The sequence below is a fragment of the Takifugu flavidus genome, chromosome 17 (assembly GCF_003711565.1).
Source record: "Takifugu flavidus isolate HTHZ2018 chromosome 17, ASM371156v2, whole genome shotgun sequence".
In the NCBI taxonomy this organism is placed as follows: domain Eukaryota; kingdom Metazoa; phylum Chordata; class Actinopteri; order Tetraodontiformes; family Tetraodontidae; genus Takifugu; species Takifugu flavidus.
In genome coordinates, this window is record NC_079536.1 from 1,413,404 (window position 1) to 1,434,596 (window position 21,193).

General features: G+C 45.7%; 1 protein-coding gene and 1 long non-coding RNA gene across 9 annotated transcripts in view; one reads left to right on the forward strand and one right to left on the reverse strand.

Moving 5' to 3' along the window:
- Positions 1–21,193, reverse strand: part of LOC130514229 (NACHT, LRR and PYD domains-containing protein 14-like) — a 115,752-nt gene that overhangs the window by 49,559 nt on the left and 45,000 nt on the right. For 3 of the 8 annotated variants that reach the window (XM_057013710.1, XM_057013709.1, XM_057013708.1), the window contains exons 3-4: positions 9,590–9,703; positions 7,768–7,869 (exon numbers count right to left, since the gene is read on the reverse strand). In XM_057013710.1, the coding sequence (XP_056869690.1) occupies positions 7,768–7,869; positions 9,590–9,703 (216 nt within the window). Of the gene's footprint in view, positions 1–1,699; positions 1,874–2,080; positions 2,255–7,767; positions 7,870–9,589; positions 9,704–18,347; positions 20,088–21,193 lie in introns of those variants that run through there. The other 5 variants (XM_057013706.1, XM_057013707.1, XM_057013713.1 and 2 more) reach the window with 3 other exon arrangements.
- Positions 7,401–11,949, forward strand: LOC130514240 (uncharacterized). Its single transcript, XR_008946964.1, has 2 exons — positions 7,401–7,908; positions 11,649–11,949. It is a non-coding gene; the product is annotated as an uncharacterized LOC130514240 (long non-coding RNA).

The window sequence follows — 21,193 nt, forward strand, 5'->3', positions numbered from 1 at the left end:
GCAACGACAACAACCTCCTATCTTTAGTATTGCTGCGCCAACTGGTGGTCTTTTGGGTTGAGGATAACGGTGATCTATATGTACCTATATGTAGCTATAGCGTCATTGGCCTCCACTCCAGCCACTCCTGGTAGTTCCTCAAAAACACTGAGTTTTTAGTGGATGCACAATCTGTGGAAGCTAACATAGAAACTTCTGAAGAGCCAAAGTTCTTGCAACAAAAATATAGTCCCCAATTAGGTTGTTTTTTTATCACACGACCCCGTCCCCATTATCTTAAGAGAATATAAAAGAATGAGTGGAGACAGAAGAGAGAACGAGACGTTTTTGGCGCGTGTTGCTCTTGATTTTGTGTTTATTTTTGCAGTAAACTTAAAGGCCTTTTCACTTTATGTTTGATTCCATTTAAGCTGATATTCCATTCTTGACATCTTTAAATTTACAGTATTCATGGGAATTTTATTTGGTCATTTTGCTTCTTATTATTCCTATTTCCCACATTTATTATTTGTTTTTATTAGATTGCAATAAATCCTATAACATTGAACAGATTGACTAAAGTCAAATGACCTGCGGTTCCCACCGATAGCCGTCATTCTGATGGGTTTTTGCTGGCTGCAGCTGAAATATTCCAATGCTCCATGTCACAGATACAGTAAATACTAAACCCTAAAGATTCTGAAGGCATGATGTAAAATAGTAACGTATAATACAGACATTTGAAGAGACAATTAAGAGAATGTTTTCATGCTTCTAAGAGTGGCCGAGGAGCCATTTAGAACTTTATAAAGAAGCATTGTGTGATACCAGGAACTAATTTAACTTCAAGGCGAAGCTGCTTCTGCTTTGTCGACCATCGACTGATCTCCTGAAAGTCCACCACCGCTTTTTAAAAACTGAATTCTTCATCTATGGACGGAGTAGACGGCAGATGTTTCCACAGATGCTCTTCACCAGTGGTCAGTGAGTGATGCAGCAGATGAGCGGAGTTGACTGGCTTCAACCAGCTACCGTCTCAATGTCTCCAGCCCATAGTGTGGATTCTCTACGAGATCAGACAGCAGCTTCACTCCTGGATCCTTCAGCTGGTTCTGACTCAGGTCCAGTTCTCTGAGATGGGAGGGATTGGACCTCAGCGCCGAGGCCAGACAGCCCAGCTGATCTTAGATAAGCTGCAGCTCCTTAATCTAAATAAAGAAGGGAAACTTTTATAAGGTTATAAGTGAAACCAGTATTAATCTGAAAGGTTAATCAAAGACATGATCTGTAAATATTTAATTTAGTTACAGGTTAAAAAATGATAGTAATATGTAATTACCACAATTCCAACCTCTCAGGTTTGCACTGTTCCAAGGAGAATATATATTGTTCTGGCCCTCACTTTTCCCAGGTTCTCCCACCTCTTTCCCTCCCATCTCACCTGTGGCTCATCTTTAAAGGCACAACCTGTCTTAGATGACTTCCTGTCTCCCTCACCATCTCCCTCCTCGTTGGCTGGTGTCTACCAGGCACCCTCACCTAGTTTTGTCTAATTTTGGTTACCATCTGTCGGCTTTTTCATTGTCCTTAAATCAATTTATCATGAATAAGTGGTCCCCGTGTGGCCCTCCCTCCTGAAGGAACTGGGCACAACACACACACTCAGAAAGTGTGAGGACCCTCGGATGGAATAATGGACATTTTTGAGAATGGTGTTTACCTCAGAGTTTCCAGTCGGCAGTTTGGAAAGTGGAGAAAACCACAGAGCAGCTTCACTCCTGGATCCTTCAGCTGGTTCTTACTCAGGTCCAGTTCTCTGAGATGGGAGGGATTGGACCTCAGCGTCGAGGCCAGAGAGCCACAGCTGATCTCTGATAATCTGCAGTCAATCAATCTGAAAAATGCAGGATGAGGTTATACGGTGCAGGTCTGCATGTTATCTGCGTCAGTACTAAACCTACGTTAGTTCTTAGTTGGGTCAGACCTGAATTCACGATATTACAAGGAATTTTTTTTAATATCGTGCATCACAGCAGTGTTGAGAACAGCCTCACTTCACCATCTTAGCAGCTGGTATATAGGTAGAAAAATGAAGACTGACCTGAGCCTCTCCAGTTTACAGTTTGGACTCTCCAGTCCAGAACAGAGCCGCTTCACTCCTGAATCCTGCAACGTGTTGGAGCTCAGGTCCAGAACCCTCAGATGGGAGAGGTTGGACTTCAGAGCTGAGGCCACAGAATCACAGCTGATCTTGGATAAACTGCAGCTACTTAGTCTAAAATAACAATTATTTTGAGAGAAGACAAATAAAAATCAACATGTACCAGAGCAAAACACAGCTTACAAGCAACAAACCTCTGGTCCTGCACCGGCTTATCTGCCGTATGTTCGTATTTTGGGTTCTTTCAGGGCGGTTGGACAAGATCTACACCGTATGTAAAGTGTGTGTAGGTCAAAATACCTTCCAAGTTTGTGAAACCACATTTCTCAATAGCACTCAACTCTTGTCAGGAGTTGGGACAAAGCGACCCACTCCTGACAGCTTGTGGGCGATGCTGCAGCGACCCTGCAATCCCTACACTCTCTGGTGAAACCAAATCAAAGGTTTTAGACACTGCTGGATGCTGGAAGGGTGGCTATAGTCGGGACGCATCATTCCCCTGACTGCACATTTCTCCAACAATGATTGGCAGCTGGTGTCACTTGTTCTCCAGATGAGAGAAGGAAAGAGAGCCACCCCACAGTGTGTTTGATTGCCCCACTGCAAGCTCAATGCTGCCAGAAAACATTGCAGGAGCATCAATTCCCCTCAGGGCATCAACAAGGACCTCAGGAAAAGGTGCAGCTGCCACCTACTAGAGACAAGCACACTGAGCTGAGATTCAAAGCCCTCTCCTCCCAAGAGAAGAGCTTGTTTGTTGGAGGCTCTTCTGGGCGATACCTGGTGCCACAGCTCCAGCTCAGCCCGTCTCTGGAGCTGAGGTGGACCTGAGCAAGTTTCATGGTTCTCCACCACTTCCTCTCGCTGAGGACCTTCTCAGCTGGTGGTTTCTGCTCCACCTTCCAAGTTGAGCAAGTGATACTTCTGCATTCCTGCCACCAGTGTCTCTGCAGAAAGAGTCTTCTCTACTGTTTTATATTATATTATAGAAAATTAGGATTTTTGGTTGATGTCTTAGATGTTGTTGACTAAGAGCAGCTTTTTCTTTAATAACTTAGAGAGATTCGATTAGAAGAGAAAATGTATTATTTTATGAACTACTTCCACTACTATTATATACACATACTTCCATATTGTCTTAGATTGCAAGCTGCATTTATTGCATCGTTCATAGAAAGTCATATTTGTGAGGAGAAAAACTCAAATAAGGTCATTTTCTTTAATGACCATTACAAAAGAAGGAGGCGATGAACAAACAGATTTATATCAAAATGTGTTAAAACGTATGCATGGAAACCTTTTTAAAATGGTTGCATTGTGTAGAATCGGTGTAGAATCAACTTGTTGACTTCTGATTTGGACTCCAATGGAAGTGAGGTGCAACAATTGTGGATGCTGAAAGCTTCAGATCTTCATGAAGGTTTCTGTGGTTGGACTGACCTGCTGCCCCTTTAAGAGGGAGGCAGGTTTGGGCTTCTGGCTGGAATGAAGCCACCTAAGATGAGAATGACTGCAGGCTTTCGGTACCAAGGTTTAACAGGGTGCTCACTTCACACTTGGGCTTTTCTCTTTTTTGGGATGGCTTTTCTCAGTAGAGAAGGGGCATGGCACACTGCAGCAGCTTTCTTTTGGGGTTTTCTAGTTTTCCTTCTGATCTTTAAAAGACAGGAAGAACCATGTTTGATTGTCTGAATGTTTGGGCGGTTTTGTGGCCAGCCTAAAATAAAACAAGACAAATCTACAACTGATACTTCCTTTCTAGTCATTGATGACCATCCTCACATGGGGCAGATTTCCACAACCAATTTAATACTGCAAATCTGTCCTGTGTGGTCTTTTTTCTGAGAACTGTAACACTACGTTTATAACAAAGATCAAACATGGAAACAGTTATTGTCTAACTAGTTACACCTGGGAAAGTACTGGATCATCTCTGACTGACCTGAGAGTCTCCAGCTTACAGAGAGGATCCTGGGGAATACCACAGAGCTGCTTCACTGCTGGATCCTGCAGCTGGTTCCCACTCAGGTCCAGAATCCTCAGATGGGAGGGATTGGACTTCAGCGCCGAGGCCAGAGAGTCACAGCTGAGCTCAGATAAACTACAGTGTGACAACCTGGAAAAGGAATAAATGGGGCAAATAAAAACACATTTCTAAATATGAAAATGAAGAGAAAAGCAGAAAATGTAAAGAAATTTAGAAAAGACCAACAGAGGCCTCCTGACCTGAGCGTCTCCAGTCTGCAGTTTGGATGCATCATTGCAGAAGACAGTAACTTTACTCCGGCATCTGTCAGGCTTTGGTTCCAGATTAAGCTCAGCTCCCGTAGATGAGAAGGGTTTGACGTCATTGCTGAGGCCACAACTTCCCAATGACTCTTTGAAAGAAAACTACCAGACAGTCTGTTGTGTATGAAACAAAAATAGTGAGTCAAACTTTGGGATTTCTAATCAACTTATCTGAGAATCTACCTAAACACAAATGTAGCTCATTTCCTGGAAAAGCTAAATTCAACACCGTAGAGCAACAGTTTGAACGACCATCAGATCTGAAATGCAACTGAATTATTCTTAACATTTGTCTTATTTTAGAACTGCTCATAATTACTCAATATTTAAAATGATTATAGCAAATGGTTTAAAGAAACGTGCATCTTTTTATCTGTCTATCGGCTCTTTGGATATTTTGCATTTCATCCAATTTGTACGATCGTGCGTCAAGTCTTAATTCAGCGATCCGATCGATGACATCAGAGTCTCTGGTTGCATCAATTGCCCTCAGCTTCTGTTATATCTGCCTGTTTTCCTTCAAATCATTTTCACTGCACCTTTTGTTGCTAGTGATGAAGTTGCCACCTAACGGGTGTGGAAAGGCTCAAACAACTTTGTGGGTCACATAAAGGCTCCAAACGGAACCGCCACAAAGACCTAAAACACCCATTTAAGCCAACGAGGCCGGCTGTTTTTACGTTGAACAAATGAAGCAAAATAGTCACGTGTCATTAGTTAAAATGTGTTTGAATACGATGTATACAAACAAACAAAAGTTATTTAATGACATGACAGTAATTTCATGATAGTCAGTTAACTTGTGGCTCCTATTATTCCTGCCTTATGTTGGTTTGTCTGGATTGAACTTTGAACTTATATCCAGCCAGTGTTGAACATTTCTGGATGAATTGTTGTTGTTTTTAATTTATGGACGCTGCAATGGAGATAAAGAATTGAAGGAATGACCACTGGAGGGGGTATTGCTACCTGACATGATCGACTCGGTTGATTTAAACGCCGATGTCCGGCCCCAAAAATCTTTACTCACTCGACCTTCCTGCAGTTCCTCACAGCTGGAATCAGGCGACGTCGTCCCTCATCTGAGGTGTTGTACTGCTGCAGGTTCAGGTCATCCAGAACCTCCTCTGACATCTGCAGCAGGTAGGCCAGAGCTGAACAGTGGATCTCTGACAGTTCCCTCTCTGATTTCTTCTCTGACTTCAGGAACTCTTGGATCTCCTGATGGACTGACTGATCCTTCATCTCCATCAGACAGTGGAAGATGTTGATGCTTCTGTCTGGGGAGATTTCATCACTGTTCTCCTCCTTCAGGTTGTTGAGGACCTTCTGGATGGTTTCTGGGTGTTCTCCGTCTGATCCAACAGTCCACCCAAGATCCTCTGATTGGACTCCAGAGAGAGACCATGAAGGAAGCGAACAAACAAGTCCAGGTGGCCATTTTTACTTTCAAGAGATTTCATTAGTGCTCTCCTGAGGAAGTCATCAAGAGATGTGACTGGATCGTAATTTGTGAACAACCATGTAAAACAGGAAAAGTGGTTTGTTTTCGAATATTTTAGGAACTGATTCATAACCGCTGTGTCTTTCCTGGTGTAACGGTGGAACATGTAGACGGCAGCCAGAAACTCCTGAATGCTCAGATGAACAAAGCAGTAGACTGATTTCTGGAAGATCACACTCTCTCTTTTGAAGATCTCTGTACAAACTCCTGAGTACACAACCGACACCTCGGAGACGTCCAGTCCACATCGCTCCAGGTCTTCTGAGTAGAACATGATGTTTCCTTTCTCCAGATGTTCAAACGCCAGCCGACCCAACTTCAGAAGGAGTTTTTTATCAGCCTTAGTCAGTTTCCCTGGTCTCTGCTTTCCTCCATACTTCTGCTTCTTCCTCTTTATCTGAACCATCAGGAAGTGTGAGTAGAGGTCAGTCAGGGTTTTGGGCAGCTCTCCTCTCTGGTCTGTGGTCATCATGTCCTCCAGAACTATAGCAGTGATCCAGCAGAAAACTGGGATCAGACACATGATGTGGAGGCTCCTGGAGGCCTTGATGTGTGAGATGATTCTCTGGGACAGATCTTCATCACTGAACCTCCTCCTGAAGTACTCCTCCTTCTGGGAGTCAGTGAAGCCTCGTACTTCTGTGATCCTGTCAACACACGGGGAGGAATCTGATAGGCTGCTGCAGGTCTGGAGGTGATCCAGATGAGAGCTGAGGGAAGCAGGTTCCCCTGGATGAGGTTCACCAGGAGCACGCCAACGGACGATACTTGTGTGACATCAGAGATGAGCTGATGGTTGTTGAAATCCAGTGAAAACCTGCTTTCATCCAGGCCATCAAAGATGAACAGAAGTTTCCAGACAGTCAGATCTTCTGCTCTGATCTTCTGTAATGTTGGATGGAAAACATGAAGCAGTGAGAGAAGACTGTGCTGCTCATCTCTGATCAAGTTCAGCTCCCTGCATGAGAGCGGAAGCACCAGACTGATGTCTTGGTTCTCCAAACCTTCTGCCCAGTCCAGACTGAACTTCTGCACTGAGAAGGTTTTTCCAACGCCGGCGACACCGTTGGTCAGAACCACTCTGATGTGTCTCTGTTGCTCAGATAAGACTTTGAAGATGTCCTGGCACTTGATGGGAGTGTCCTGGATGTTCTTCTTGGAGGTTCTTCAAGCTGTCTCACCTCATGTTGTGTGTCCACCTCCTCACTTTGTCCCTCAGTGATGTAGAGCTCAGTGTAGATCTTGTTCAGCAGGGTTCCACTTCCTGCTTCATTAGTTCCTTCAGTCACATGTTCACATCTTCTCTTCAGACTCATCTTATGACCTTCTATCACCTCCTGCAGATCACTTCCTGAACATAAGTAAACCAATGATTTCCATCTATAATAAATCATCAACACAACTACAAATTCATGACATCACAAGTTCAATTTTATATTGAACAATTTTACTTTGTTTGGGCTTCATTTCAGCATCTCCAGATCTGCTTCCAGATTGTGAACAAGAGGACTCTCCTGGTGGAGCTGACTGGTCCCAGTTTGATAGGATGTGCTCCCCCCTCTCACTATGAAACACATCTCTATTAGTCCTTTGATTTATAGGATGAAAGAACCTGATCAAGACTCAATATTGTTCCAGCATTTATGTCTGAATTCATCTTTCAGTTTAAACATGATTCTTGTTTCTAATCAACAATATTCACATTAAGTCTGTAACTATATGACTGTCTGAGGTTTAAGTGTTAAACATCTCCAATAATAAACTCACAACCTGCTGCTGTTAATGTGACTAACAGCTGGCACACAAACACATCATCACGCTTTAGTTTTCTTACATTTTGTCTGAACTTCTGAATTTTATTGGTGCATCTTTGGACATGTCACTCTTCAGGGACACACAGCTGGGCACTGTGGACTCTGCTCTGTCCTCGTCCATCCTGAGGAAACATCAGAAATATCATGAGACTGTGATGAAGGTAAATAATCTGTAGAGGTTGTAGTTAAATAATCCCAATTCACTGCATTTTTATCAAACAGGAACATTTCAGATCAGGGGGCCGTTCTTCCCAATCACACCTCTCCAGGTCTTACTGTCGCTGCCGACATGAGCATTGAAGTCACCCAGGAGGACGAGGGAGCCCCCAGGAGGAGCACTCTCCAGCACTCCCTCTAAGGACTCCAAAAAGGGTGGATACGCTGAACTGCTGTTTGGACCACAGGATCCGTCCCCCCACCCGAAGGCGAAGGGAGGCTACCCTCTCATCCACCGGGGTAAACTCCAATATCCAGGCACTGAGCCGGGGAGCAACCAGAATTGCCCCCCCTGCCCGTCGCCTCTCACCATCGGCAACTCCATAGTGTTAGAGAGTCCAACCCCTCTCGAGAAGACTGGTTCCAGAGCCCTTGCCGTGCGTCGAGGTGAGGCCGACTATATCTAGTCGGAACTTCTCAACCTCGCGCACCAGCTCAGGCTCCTTTCCCACCAGAGAGGTCACATTCCATGTCCCTAGAGCCAGTTTCTGCAGCCGGGGATCAGACCGCCAAGGTCCCTGCCTTCGGCCGCTACCCAACACACAATGCACCCGACCCCCACTGGCGCCTCCTGCAGGTGGTGAGCCCACAGGAAGGGGGTCCCATGTTGCCTCTTCGGGCTGTGCCCGGCTGGACTCCATGGGCAGAGGTCCGGCCACCAGGCGCTCGCCAACGTGCCCCGGCCCCAGGCCTGGCTCCAGGAGGGGGCCCCGGTGACCTGCATCCGGGCAAGGGAAACTTGAGACCAATATTGTTTTTCTTCATTAGGGGGTCCTGGGCTACGCTTTGTCTGGTCCCTCACCTAGGACCTGTTTGCAATGGGTGGCCCTACCAGGGGCATAAAGCCCCAGACAACGGAGCTCCTAGGATCATTGGGACAGTCAAACCCCTCCACCACGATAAGGTGGTAGCCCAGGAGGGTATTGGACTTCTGTGCTCATCTCAGATTGTCCATAACAAACATCTTGTTCAGGCATAAAGGCGTCCACATGTGCACTTGGCACCAGGACGCCTTAGGCCGCAGATCGATGATCGACTTTGTGGTCGCGTCATCGGATTTGCGGCCGCATGTTCTGGACACTCGGGTGAAGAGGGGGGTGGAGCTGTCAACTGATCACCACCTGGTGGTGAGTTGGCTCCGATGGTGGGGAAGGATGCCGGACAGACCCGGCAGACCCAAACGTGTTGTGAGGGTCTGCTGGGAACGCCTGGCAGAGTCTCTTGTCAGAAGGAGCTTCAACTCACCCCCCGGGAGAGCTTTGACCATGTCCCGGGGGAGGCGGGGGACATCCGTATCTAAATGGAGAGCTGGAGCACTCTGCAATGATGGATATTGTTGGGGAACTTTAAAATATATGCCTATGAATTTTTGTGAGATGATGTTAACCCATGTAGGAGAAATGACCAGTTAAAAACAGAAGCAATTTTCAGTTTTAAAAATTTACCACCACACTAATTAACATGGGAGTTAATGGGAGCGAACGCCTGACATGTTGGTGTACCATTTCATTTTAAGGACCTGATGAATTTCATTTTTCATGATAGTGGAGGCTAATACCACAAAATGATGTTTTGTATGGTTGTGAAATGTTCTAAGGCAGAGTTATGTGGTTCAGAAAACCTTACTTTAAAGGTGAGCCTTGAGGTCCAATACCAAACTTTAAAGGGTAGTCTTTGGACTGGTCACTCTTCAGGGACACACAGCTGGACACTGTGGACTCTGCTCTGTCCTCGTCCATCCTGAGGAAACATCAGAAATAGTGATGAGACTGTGATGAAGGTAAATAATCTGTAGAGGTTGTAGTTAAATAATCCCAATTCACTGCATTTTTATCAAACAGGAACATTTCTAATACATTCTCCCTCTCAGGACTCCAAAAAGGGTGGATACGCTGAACTGCTGTTTGGGCCACAGGATCCGTCCCCCCACCCGAAGGCGAAGGGAGGCTACCCTCTCATCCACCGGGGTAAACTCCAATATCCAGGCACTGAGCCAGGGAGCAACCAGAATTGCCCCCCCTGCCCGTCGCCTCTCACCATCGGCAACTCCATAGTGGTAGAGAGTCCAACCCCTCTCGAGAAGACTGGTTCCAGAGCCCTTGCCGTGCGTCGAGGTGAGGCCGACTATATCTAGTCGGAACTTCTCAACCTCGCGCACCAGCTCAGGCTCCTTTCCCACCAGAGAGGTCACATTCCATGTCCCTAGAGCCAGTTTCTGTAGCCGGGGATCAGACCGCCAAGGTCCCTGCCTTCGGCCGCTACCCACACACAATGCACCCACCCGACCCCCACTGGCCCCTCCTGCAGGTGGAGAGCCCACGGGAAGGGGGTCCCATGTTGCCTCTCTTCGGGCTGTGCCCGGCCGGACTCCATGGGCAGAGGTCCGGCCACCAGGCGCTCGCCAACGTGCCCCGGCCCCAGGCCTGGCTCCAGGAGGGGGCCCCGGTGACCTGCATCCGGGCAAGGGAAACTTGAGACCAATATTGTTTTTCTTCATTAGGGGGTCCTGGGCTACGCTTTGTCTGGTCCTCACCTAGGACCTGTTTGCCATGGGTGGCCCTACCAGGGGCAAAAAGCCCCAGACAACGGAGCTCCCAGGATCATTGGGACAGTCAAACCCCTCCACCACGATAAGGTGGTAGCCCAGGAGGGTATTGGACTTCTGTGCTCGTCTCAGATTGTCCATAACAAACATCTTGTTCAGGCATAAAGGCGTCCACATGTGCACTTGGCACCAGGACGCCTTAGGCCGCAGATCGATGATCGACTTTGTGGTCGCGTCATCGGATTTGCGGCCGCATGTTCTGGACACTCGGGTGAAGAGGGGGGCGGAGCTGTCAACTGATCACCACCTGGTGGTGAGTTGGCTCCGATGGTGGGGAAGGATGCCGGACAGACCCGGCAGACCCAAACGTGTTGTGAGGGTCTGCTGGGAACGCTGGCGGAGTCTCTTGTCAGAAGGAGCTTCAACTCACCCCTCCGGGAGAGCTTTGACCATGTCCCGGGGGAGGCGGGGGACATCCGTATCTAAATGGAGAGCTGTAGCACTCTGCAATGATGGATATTGTTGGGGAACTTTAAAATATATGCCTATGAATTTTTGTGAGATGATGTTAACCCATGTAGGAGAAATGACCAGTTAAAAACAGAAGCAATTTTCAGTTTTAAAAGATTTACCACACTAAAATTAACATGGGAGTTAATGGGAGCGAACGCCTGACATGTTGGTGCACCGTTTCATTTTAAGGACCTGATGAATTTCATTTTTCACGATAGTGGAGGCTAATACCTACAAAATGATGTTTTGTATGGTTGTGAAATGTTCTAAGGCAGAGTTATGTGGTTCAGAAAACCTTACTTTAAAGGTGAGCCTTGAGGTCCAATACCAAACTTTAAAGGGTCGCCTTTGGACCGGTCACTCTGCAGGGACACACAGCTGGGCACTGTGGACTCTGCTCTGTCCTGTCCTCCATCTGAGGAAACATCAGAAATAGTGATGAGACTGTGATGAAGGTAAATAATCTGTAGAGGTTGTAGTTCAATAATCCCAATTCACTGCATTTTTATCAAACAGGAACATTTCTAATACATTCTGGATAACAACTGAATCAATAAATCAATGAGGTCTCTGTATCATTTTCATGTTTTCAGAGTTTAAGGCTGCTTTTTTAACTGTTCCCTGCAGTGAGAAAAGAACTGGCACCTTTTCCAGCCCCTCATCCTGCAGCACTGAATGTGCTCTAAAGTTCTTTCCAGAGCAAACGTCTCTGCACTTGCAGCAACATGTTGTAGTCATGGATCCGTGAGGAGAACCGGATACAGGAAACGCCCCCACTTTGATCCCAAAAACCCAACTGGTGGCCAACGGTGGTCCGGCAACGACAGGGACGCTGGTCCATCGGGCCGACAACACTGGTTTTCCACAGGCCAACATGGTGAAAGGACTGTCTTCAGCTCAGCCACTAAATGATTTGGTGCTACATAAACATACTAGTCAGGACTTTTTAACTTCCCTCCTTTGTTCCCCTCTTCAATTATTTCTATGATCCAAGTCCTCAAAGATCACTGCTCTATTTAAAATAGATGAAAGAAATGACACCCACTCCTGCATTTCTTTCACAGTGGTTCCACAACATAGAACAATAAACCACTGTGAGAAAACGTGCAACATGAACCCAAAATCCTGTTGGTGTCCTGTGATCCTGTGTGGATTTATTTATTTAGTTTATTGTCTTAAATTGGCCCGGCTGAGAGATGTTAACTTGCCCACGATTAGATGTTGTTTGACAGGTAATACCAAAATATCCAGCTGTAACCTGGACTGTTGAACAAAATGTCGGTCTTCCTGCTTTGTCTGAACAGAATACTTTCACTTTTAAAACCTAATCAACAGATTTATATGGCGTATATATTACTACCATTAAAAATTCTGGGAGGGTTTAAAGTTCTTTTAGGATCAGTAGCAAAGAGCAGAAAAATAAACTAAACTTCACTTAGAAAGACTATTCAACTATAACTAAAGCCAGACTATAAGAAAGTTAAATAAGACCTATTCATTTATAATGCATAATGATGTTTTGTGCTAAAACTAAATATGAAGTCTAGTTGATTCAAATCTTGACTTTATCTCCAACACAACTGTCAATTCTTTTCAATAATGCTCTTCGTTTCCACTCACCTTGTCGGTCTTCAGTCTTCCTGCTCAGTCTGAAAGGAATACTTTTAAAAACTCGTTTGTTGGGTTCCTAGTTTCTGGGACCGTTGTTGCTGGTGTCTACCTGCAGGGGGCGTGGAGGAGCCGCTCATCAGCCGCAGCTGGCCCCGCAGACACACGCACCTGCGCGGTCTCTCTTCAATCTCCCGTTAGATTTAAGGACAGAACTCCCGTCTGCCAGCGGCGGAGTGTTTTCGTCCTCATCGCCAAACCCTGACTTCTGTGGCTTGACTATTTTTGAGAGTTTTCCGAGCGGACGTGTTTTGGTCTCTCTCGAGGTCTCTCCGCCTCTCTGTGAACGCGGACCGAACTGTTCTTGTTCACTTTAAAATAAAGACGCTTTTCGGAAACCATTCTCCACCATTATTCAACCTGGTTAAATAAATAAGATTTATGATGCTTCACAGATTTTAAAAGACTTGTAAAAGCAGCATATTTCTGCAGCCCTGGAGTCCAGGAGGAGCAGCAGAGGTCAGAATGTGTCGGAGCGCGTTTGACTATTGTCTGCAGTTCCACGCGTGTCCACCGGGTGGCGGTAAAGCGCCACATGATATTTCTCCTTTTTGGAACTTCTTCAGCTGCGTTGAGCTTTAAATCTTCACCTGTCACTCCCTTTAAGCTCTAAACTTTGCGGTTCTGTGTGTAGTTTGTTGGTTTGAATATTTCTGATTAATTCAGATGACGACTGAAACTGTCAAAGACCAATAGAAAGTTCATCCATTTTTCTACTGCGTCACACATTTTCATTGTTTATTGTCATTTTTGGGTCTAAACTGGGCCAGTTCTGTGAGCTGTTTTGCTTTTTCTGTGGACCAGATGTTCCCGGCAGGTTCCATCATCGGACACAGACGGAGACAGGTCACGTGACAACAGTCAGCCTTTAGTTCTTTATTACAGGAGGATCTGGTTTATATACAGACACGTATCTGCGTGTATTAAGTGTTTATACACACGTGTGCGCGTACGTGCACACTGTATATTCATATAATAACTGTTAGTTTCTAAAACACCAAAGTAGAGTGGCTGAGGCACGGCTTCACCTCCTTTACACCGAGGTTTCCCTGAGCAGGTGTGATGAACTGTTGCAGAAGGAAAAGCATGGAACATGTTAATAACCGGACACAAAAACACTCAGGTTTATTGTCTGGACCTCGCCATCCCTTTGGGGGATCATCTCATTCTTCAGCTTTGAACCGTCAGAGTTCAAAGGTTTCATCCTTCCACAAGACCAGAAAACTTCCGCCCAACCTTCTGACCTCTAGTGTCGTATTTTCATCTCTTCAGAAATTATCACGTTCAACATTTTGTCTTCCAAAGGAAAAAGAAAAAACTTCTTCCCATCTGAAATTCGGGGCGAGACAATCCGAAAAAGGCAACTATCTCCAAATCTGAGCTTTCTGAGCGACTGATGTGAAGCTGGTGAAACCAGTTTGACGACCATTGTGAAACCAGGAGCAGTGTAAATGGGGGGGGGGGGGGGGGGGGGCAGTGAGTGGATGCTGCATTCATCAAACACACAATAGTCAGAAGAGAAGAAGGAAGAACAGAAGCCCGTGTTCCTCAGTGTTGGTGTGGAGACGCCTGTTTGGAGGAGCAGGAAGCAGGCTGGACTCTTCCAGCTGGCTTTAATGCCACTTCTCTTCTGAGAACCTCCCAGCAGCTTTCTCTCCACCATCTTTTTACGCTGAAGGTTTTTGATCATTTCAGGTCAGATGTTCTTGGACTGAGGTTAAACATGTTTGTTCTTGTGCTCGGAGCGAACCGACGATCCTCTAAAGTCAGGCATCCTAAAGGTGGATGTTTTCTGAGGCCTGGAGGCTTTAAAGTGGCGCTTTTACCCACTTGTCCTCGTTCTGTTGGAAACTTGATACAAAAACCTTTTCTGGAGCTTCATGTTCTGCTTTTTTGAAGGAATGAAATGGTTTCATCAGCGCTGCCGGGGGCTGAGCAGGCTTCATAAATCTGAAGCTCTGAGATCCTTTAAGATCTCCTGGAATCAGCAGATGGGGCTTTGATCAAAAACTGTAAGAATCAGTCAAGCTATCAAATCTTGACTCAGTCCAAGCGTGAACCAGTCCATCCAGAGCTGATTATGGCTCAGCCAGGAGGAAAGCACGGCCTGGGGGGGTTCATATGGAGCAGGCACACTCTGGCTCTATTGCTACTGAAAACAGCCCTTCAGCACAGCAGCCTGGAATACAGTTCTGGAGAACACCTGTTCCCAACAGAACCTGTTTAAAACGGGACCAGTAAAGATGCCCGGCGTGACCACGACCACGGGGAGAGAGGGGGGGGGGGGGGCAGAGCCAGGCGGTAACGCCGCTGCCCACCGATTCACCTGGAACAACAAAAACCCCAGCAGCTTGGACCCAATATGGCAGCGTGTTCCTCAGAAACGCTCCTCAAACTCTCCCCACAGCTTCATTGCTAAACAGGATTTGGTTTTTTTTGTCCGTGCTAAATGGAAAGTGTTTGTCCTTTGGTGGTCCAACAGGACCACGATTTGGATGGATGATTTGATGTTGTTGAGAATAAAAACAGCTGAAAATGGAAGCAGAGATGTTTCAGAGCACCAGAGTTCAGAAAGAGTTTCTAATCAAACACCGCCTGTTGGGAATGATGAATGGATGCATTTTTATTTAATTTAGACTAATTTTAACATCCTTTATGCCAGTTCCATAGAGCGTGCGCGCGCACACACACACTAGCAAAGATGATATCCAAACAGCCAAATAAATGGGAGTCAAAAGAAATCATTTAAAGCTCATATGTCAGAGTCAAGGTCGAGGGTTTTCTATGGCCCCCGGGATGATATTGATTTATTATTAGAACCGGCCCACAGGCCGCAGATGTTTTACACAGGCCAATACTACATTTCCCACAATGCAACGGTGACAGTCTGAGCGGGAGGTGGCTTCTTTTAATTATTTATCAGTAGTCATTAGCATAACAGCAAAAGTTAACTTTCAGATACCCATAAAATGGCAAAACGGAAGGTGGACACTGAGAACCGGGGGTTCAAACAAGGTGGGAGTGGGAGCACATGTTCACGGAGGCAGCTGGGAAACCTGGTGTCTTCTGAGTGGAGAAAGGGTGGCGGTAATGAAAGAATATCATCTGAGACGGCATCATGAAGCTAACCACGCGGACAAAGACAAGAACATGGACATGGAACAAAAGCTACAGAAGGTTGAGGAATTAAAACCAGGCCTCAAATCTGGACAGGCTCTGTTCAGAAACCAAATCTCAAAGCGAGGCTGCTGTCAAGGCCAGTTTGATTCTGGCAGAAGAGATCACTCAATCAGCCCGGCCATTTCCAGAGGGGGATTCCATCAAACACTGCGTGCTTAAAGTTTGTGAGCAAGTTTGCCCAGACAAAAGGCGACTCTTTTGAAACGGGAGCCTGAGCAGAACACCATTGTTGTCCCTCAATCTAAAAGAGCAGCTGGAGAAAAAGGGGAAAGATTTCATGGCATCTTCCCTGGCTGTGGATGAAGCACCGACATTAGAGGGGACTCCAGCCTCACGTGACAGAGGAGTTCCTGGCGTTACGTCCTGTGCACGGCACAACCACAGGACAGGATTTGTATGAAGAGGTGATGATGTGGAAATGAGATGGAGCTGCCTCGGGAAAAACTGGTGGGTTGGACAACAGACGGAGCAGCTGCCATGTGTGGACACAGGAGTGGACTGGTGGCCAAGATACGGGAGAAGATGCAGGAGGAAAACGTTACGGCTGAACTGACAGCTCATCATTGCATCATCCACCTGGAATCGTTGTGTGCTGAAGCCCTGGACATGGAACATGGAATGTTCACCATCACGCACGCAGGGAACTTTATCAGAGCCAAAGGTTTAATTCAGCGCCAGTTCAAGGCGTTTCTGAGCCAGTGGCAAACGCAGCGTGGTGATTTGCCCCATCACACTGAGGTGCGATGGCTAAGCCAGGGAAAGGTGCTGCAGAGATGTTTCCAGCTTCCTGAGGAGATCGGATGTTCTTGGACAGCAAAGGGAAAGACACACTCAGCTCCCAGACCAAAGGTTCTTGTGTGAAACGGCTTTTCTGTGGGACATTCCGAGTCATCTGAATGCAATGAAGCAGCAGCTGCAGGGTCGGGGTGGTGTCCCCTCTGATATGTACAGTACAGTGAAGGCCTTTAGAACCAAACGCACTCTGTGGGAGGCACAGATGCACAAAGGAAACTTGAGCCACTTTCCCAGCTGCCAGAGCCTGAAAGAGAAGCTCTCTACCAGCGTGTTCCCGAGCACAGTTTGCTGATTAAATGAGTGTTCTCGCCGCTGACTTCCCACGCCGAGTCACTGACTTCAAAGCACCAAAAAGCAGGTTTGAACTGCTCAGCCGTCCGTTTGAGGTTGAGGTGGAAAGCTCAGCACCAAAGCTCCAAATGGAGGTGATTGAGCTCCAATGCAGTGATGCCCTGAAGGCAACACAAGGGGCAGTGGGTGCTGCGGAGTTTGCCCGTTTCCTCCCCGACACACATCCAGGCTGCTCCAACGTTGCCTGTGTTTGGCAGCACAGACCTGCGGGAACAACTGCTTTCTTTGATGAAGCTGAACAAAACATCACACAGAAGTGGACTTCCTGCTGAACACCTTCACTCAGTTGTGAGGAGTTCCTCAGCTCAGAGCCGGACCCCCAACATTGATGAACTCGTCCAAAAGATGAGACACCACCAAGTATCAGCCTCAAACAAGTGAACATTAAGCTGCAATAACACATTTACAATTATTACTCAGCTCAAGTTTAAAAGTTAAAGTTCAATATTTTTCACTGCACATGTGCCTTTTCCTTGAAGAAAGTGTTGTTTTTGGTTCATAGATTTTTGCACTTTATGTTATTGTATTTCAATCCAATTATGTTCTAAAAATATTTCAGTTGAGTGAATGATAGAAAATTGCTGTTATAATTTTTTTCTTTGAAGTAAATTTAGCCCACTTTTGCTAAATGAGAAAATCTACTGATGGTGCCTTGAATAATACCGCTTCATTCATTTAATGTTCATGTTATGGGGATTTTTATAGAAAGCAAATTTGTCTTTTGTGTTTCTTGAAAATTAAAAATGACTGACAGAGCCATAAGAAACTATTGCTTTATTTATCTGATCATATTGTAAAATATTTGTTAGGTTTTCAGTTGGTTCAGTTTGCTTCACTAGACTACATGCGGTCATTTAAAAATTTTCCAATGAACATTGGATCAGTCTGGCCCTCGGCTTGGAGCTACATTTTTTATTTGGCCCTCCGTCCATTTGACTTTGACACCCCTGATTTAAATGAATCAATGTTTCCATCAGTGGTTAAATCAGTATCAGCCGTCTTTGTTCATTTAAATATATGGAGCAGTGATCCAGGATTAAACGTTGCTGTTGTCCAAGATTACTGACTGATCCATGATGTGTAACAGATTTCTATTATATCGATTAACCTGAATGTTTGCATTGAAATTTGACAGAAATCTGCAGAATGTAAACTGTATAAAAGTTCACTTTCACAGAAACAGTTGCAGTCTCATTATGGGCTGTAACTGGAGGAGCTCCAGCTTATGTCATTAGAATCTACATGATTCAGTTTATTCATGCTTTTAGTGCTCTTTTGACTGAATTTTACCAGGTAAAAATGTACCTTTTCTGCCCCCAATAAAAGAGTTCCTCTGGTAATGACTTTTATTAGCACACGGGCAAACAGGAACTCAGGCAGACAAGGAAACACAGGAAATAGTCCGTTCTTCAGGCTCAGGGCCCACACAAAGTCTATGGGTTGCAGGCTCGGGGAGTGGGTCGAGCAGAGATGGAATGCGGCACCAAGGGGGAAGGACGTAAATCCTCGGAACCGTGCAGTTCCGCTGACAGCGGGCAGGAGTGACAGAAAGGGGCTCACAGGAGAGGAGGCCGACGATGTAGCGGAGCAGACTGGGGACGAGCAGCAGCGAAGTCGGGGCCAGGCGGAGAAGTCAAAACCAGGCGAGCAGCAGACAGGAACCAGAAACGCTGAGGCAGAAGTCGTAGTCAGGGGCAGAAAGCAGGTAGGTTGTCCAGGGAACAGGCGAGGCAGGCAGAACGAAGACAGGCAGGGTCGGTAACGGGTAATCCAGCAGGGAAATAACGCTGGAAAGTCTCGCATCAAAGCAGAAGAACAATCTGGCAAAGAGTGAGAGTGCAGGGGAGGCTGATAGCAGGGCTGGTTGGGAATGAGCTGCAGCTGTGCTGCAGGTGAGTGGAGCAGAGGCAGGGGGACAGGAGGGAACTGGGGAAATGGGGCTGTGACAAACGGTGATCTATATGTAGCTATATGTAGCTATAGCGTCATTGGCCTCCACTCCAGCCACTCCTGGTAGTTCCTCAAAAACACTGAGTTTCTAGTGGATGCACAATCTGTGGAAGCCAACATAGAAACTTCTGAAGAGCCAAAGTTCTTGCAACAAAAATATAGTCCCCAATTAGGTTGTTTTGTTATCACACGACCCCGTCCCCATTATCTTAAGAGAATATAAAAGAATGAGTGGAGACAGAAGAGAGAATGAGACGTTTTTGGCGCGTGTTGCTCTTGATTTAGTGTTTATTTTTGCAGTAAACTTAGAGGCCTTTTCACTTTATGTTTGATTCCATTTAAGCTGATATTCCATTCTTGACATCTTTAAATTTACAGTATTCATGGGAGTTTTATTTGGTAATTTTGCTTCTTTTTATTTCCTATTTCCCACATTTATTATTTGTTTTTATTAGATTGCAATAAATCATATAACATTGAACAGATTGACTAAAGTCAAATGACCTGCGGTTCCCACCGATAGCCGTCATTCTGATGGGTTTTTGCTGGCTGCAGCTGAAATATTCCAATGCTCCATGTCACAGAGACAGTAAATACTAAACCCTAAAGATTCTGAAGGCATGATGTAAAATAGTAACGTATAATACAGACATTTGAAGAGACAATTAAGAGAATGTTTTCATGCTTATAAGAGTGGCCGAGGAGCCATTTAGAACTTTATAAAGATGCATTGTGTGATACCAGGAACTAATTTAACTTCAAGGCGAAGCTGCTTCTGCTTTGTCGACCATCGACTGATCTCCTGAAAGTCCACCAGCGCTTTTTAAAAACTGAATTCTTCATCTATGGACGGAGTAGACAGCAGATGTTTCCACAGATGCTCTTCACCAGTGGTCAGTGAGTGATGCAGCAGATGAGCGGGAGTTGACTGGCTTCAACCAGCTATGACTCAATGTCTCCAGCCCATAGTCTGGATTCTCTACGAGAGCAGACAGCAGCTTCACTCCTGAATCCTGCAGATTGTTGATGCTGAGGTCCAGTTCTCTGAGATGGGAGGGATTGGACCTCAGCGCCGAGGCCAGAGAGCCACAGCTGGTCTCTGATAACCTGCAGTCCCTTAATCTAAATAAAGAAGGGAAACTTTTATAAGGTTATAAGTGAAACCAGTATTCATCTGAAAGGTCAATCAAAGGCATGATCTGTAAATATTTAATTTAGTTACAGGTTAAAAAATGATAGTACGGTAATATGTAATTACCACAATTCCAACCTCTCAGGTTTGCACTGTTCCAAAGGAGAATATATATTGTTCTGGCCCTCACTCTTCCCAGGTTCTCCCACCTCTTTCCCTCCCATCTCATCATGGAGATCCATCTCACCTGTGGCTCATCTTTAAAGGCACAACCTATCTTAGATGACTTCCTGTCTCCCTCACCATCTCCCTCCTCGTTGGCTGGTGTCTACCAGGCACCCTCACGTAGTTTTGTGTAATTTTGGTTACGATCTTTTGGCTTTTTCATTGTCCTTAAATCAATTTATCATGAATAAGTGGTCCCCGTGTGGCCCTCCCCCCTGAAGGAACTGGGCACCACACACACACACACACTCAGAAGTGTGAGGACCTTCGATGGAATAATGGACATTTTTGAGAATGGTGTTTACCTCAGATTTCCAGTCGGCAGTTTGGAAAGTGGAGAAAACCACAGAGCAGCTTCACTCCTGAATCCTGCAGCTGGTTCCGACTCAGGTCCAGTTCTCTGAGATGGAGGGATTGGACCTCACGCCGAGGCCAGAGAGTCACAGCTGATCTCTGATAAGCTGCAGGCCCATAATCTAAATAAAGAAGGGAAACTTATAAGTGAAACCAGTATTCATCTGAAAGGTTAATCAAAGGCATGATCTGTAAATATTTAATTTAGTTACAGGTTAAAAAATGATAGTAATATGTAATTACCACAATTCCAACCTCTCAGGTTTGCACTGTTCCAGAGGAGAATATATATTGTTCTGGCCCTCACTCTTCCCAGGTTCTCCCCACCTCTTTCCCTCCCATCTCATCATGGAGATCCATCTCCCCTGTGGCTCATCTTTAAAGGCACAACCTGTCTTAGATGACTTCCTGTCTCCCTCACCATCTCCCTCCTCGTTGGCTGGTGTCTACCAGGCACCCTCACGTAGTTTTGTCTAATTTTGGTTACCATCTGTCGGCTTTTTCATTGTCCTTAAAT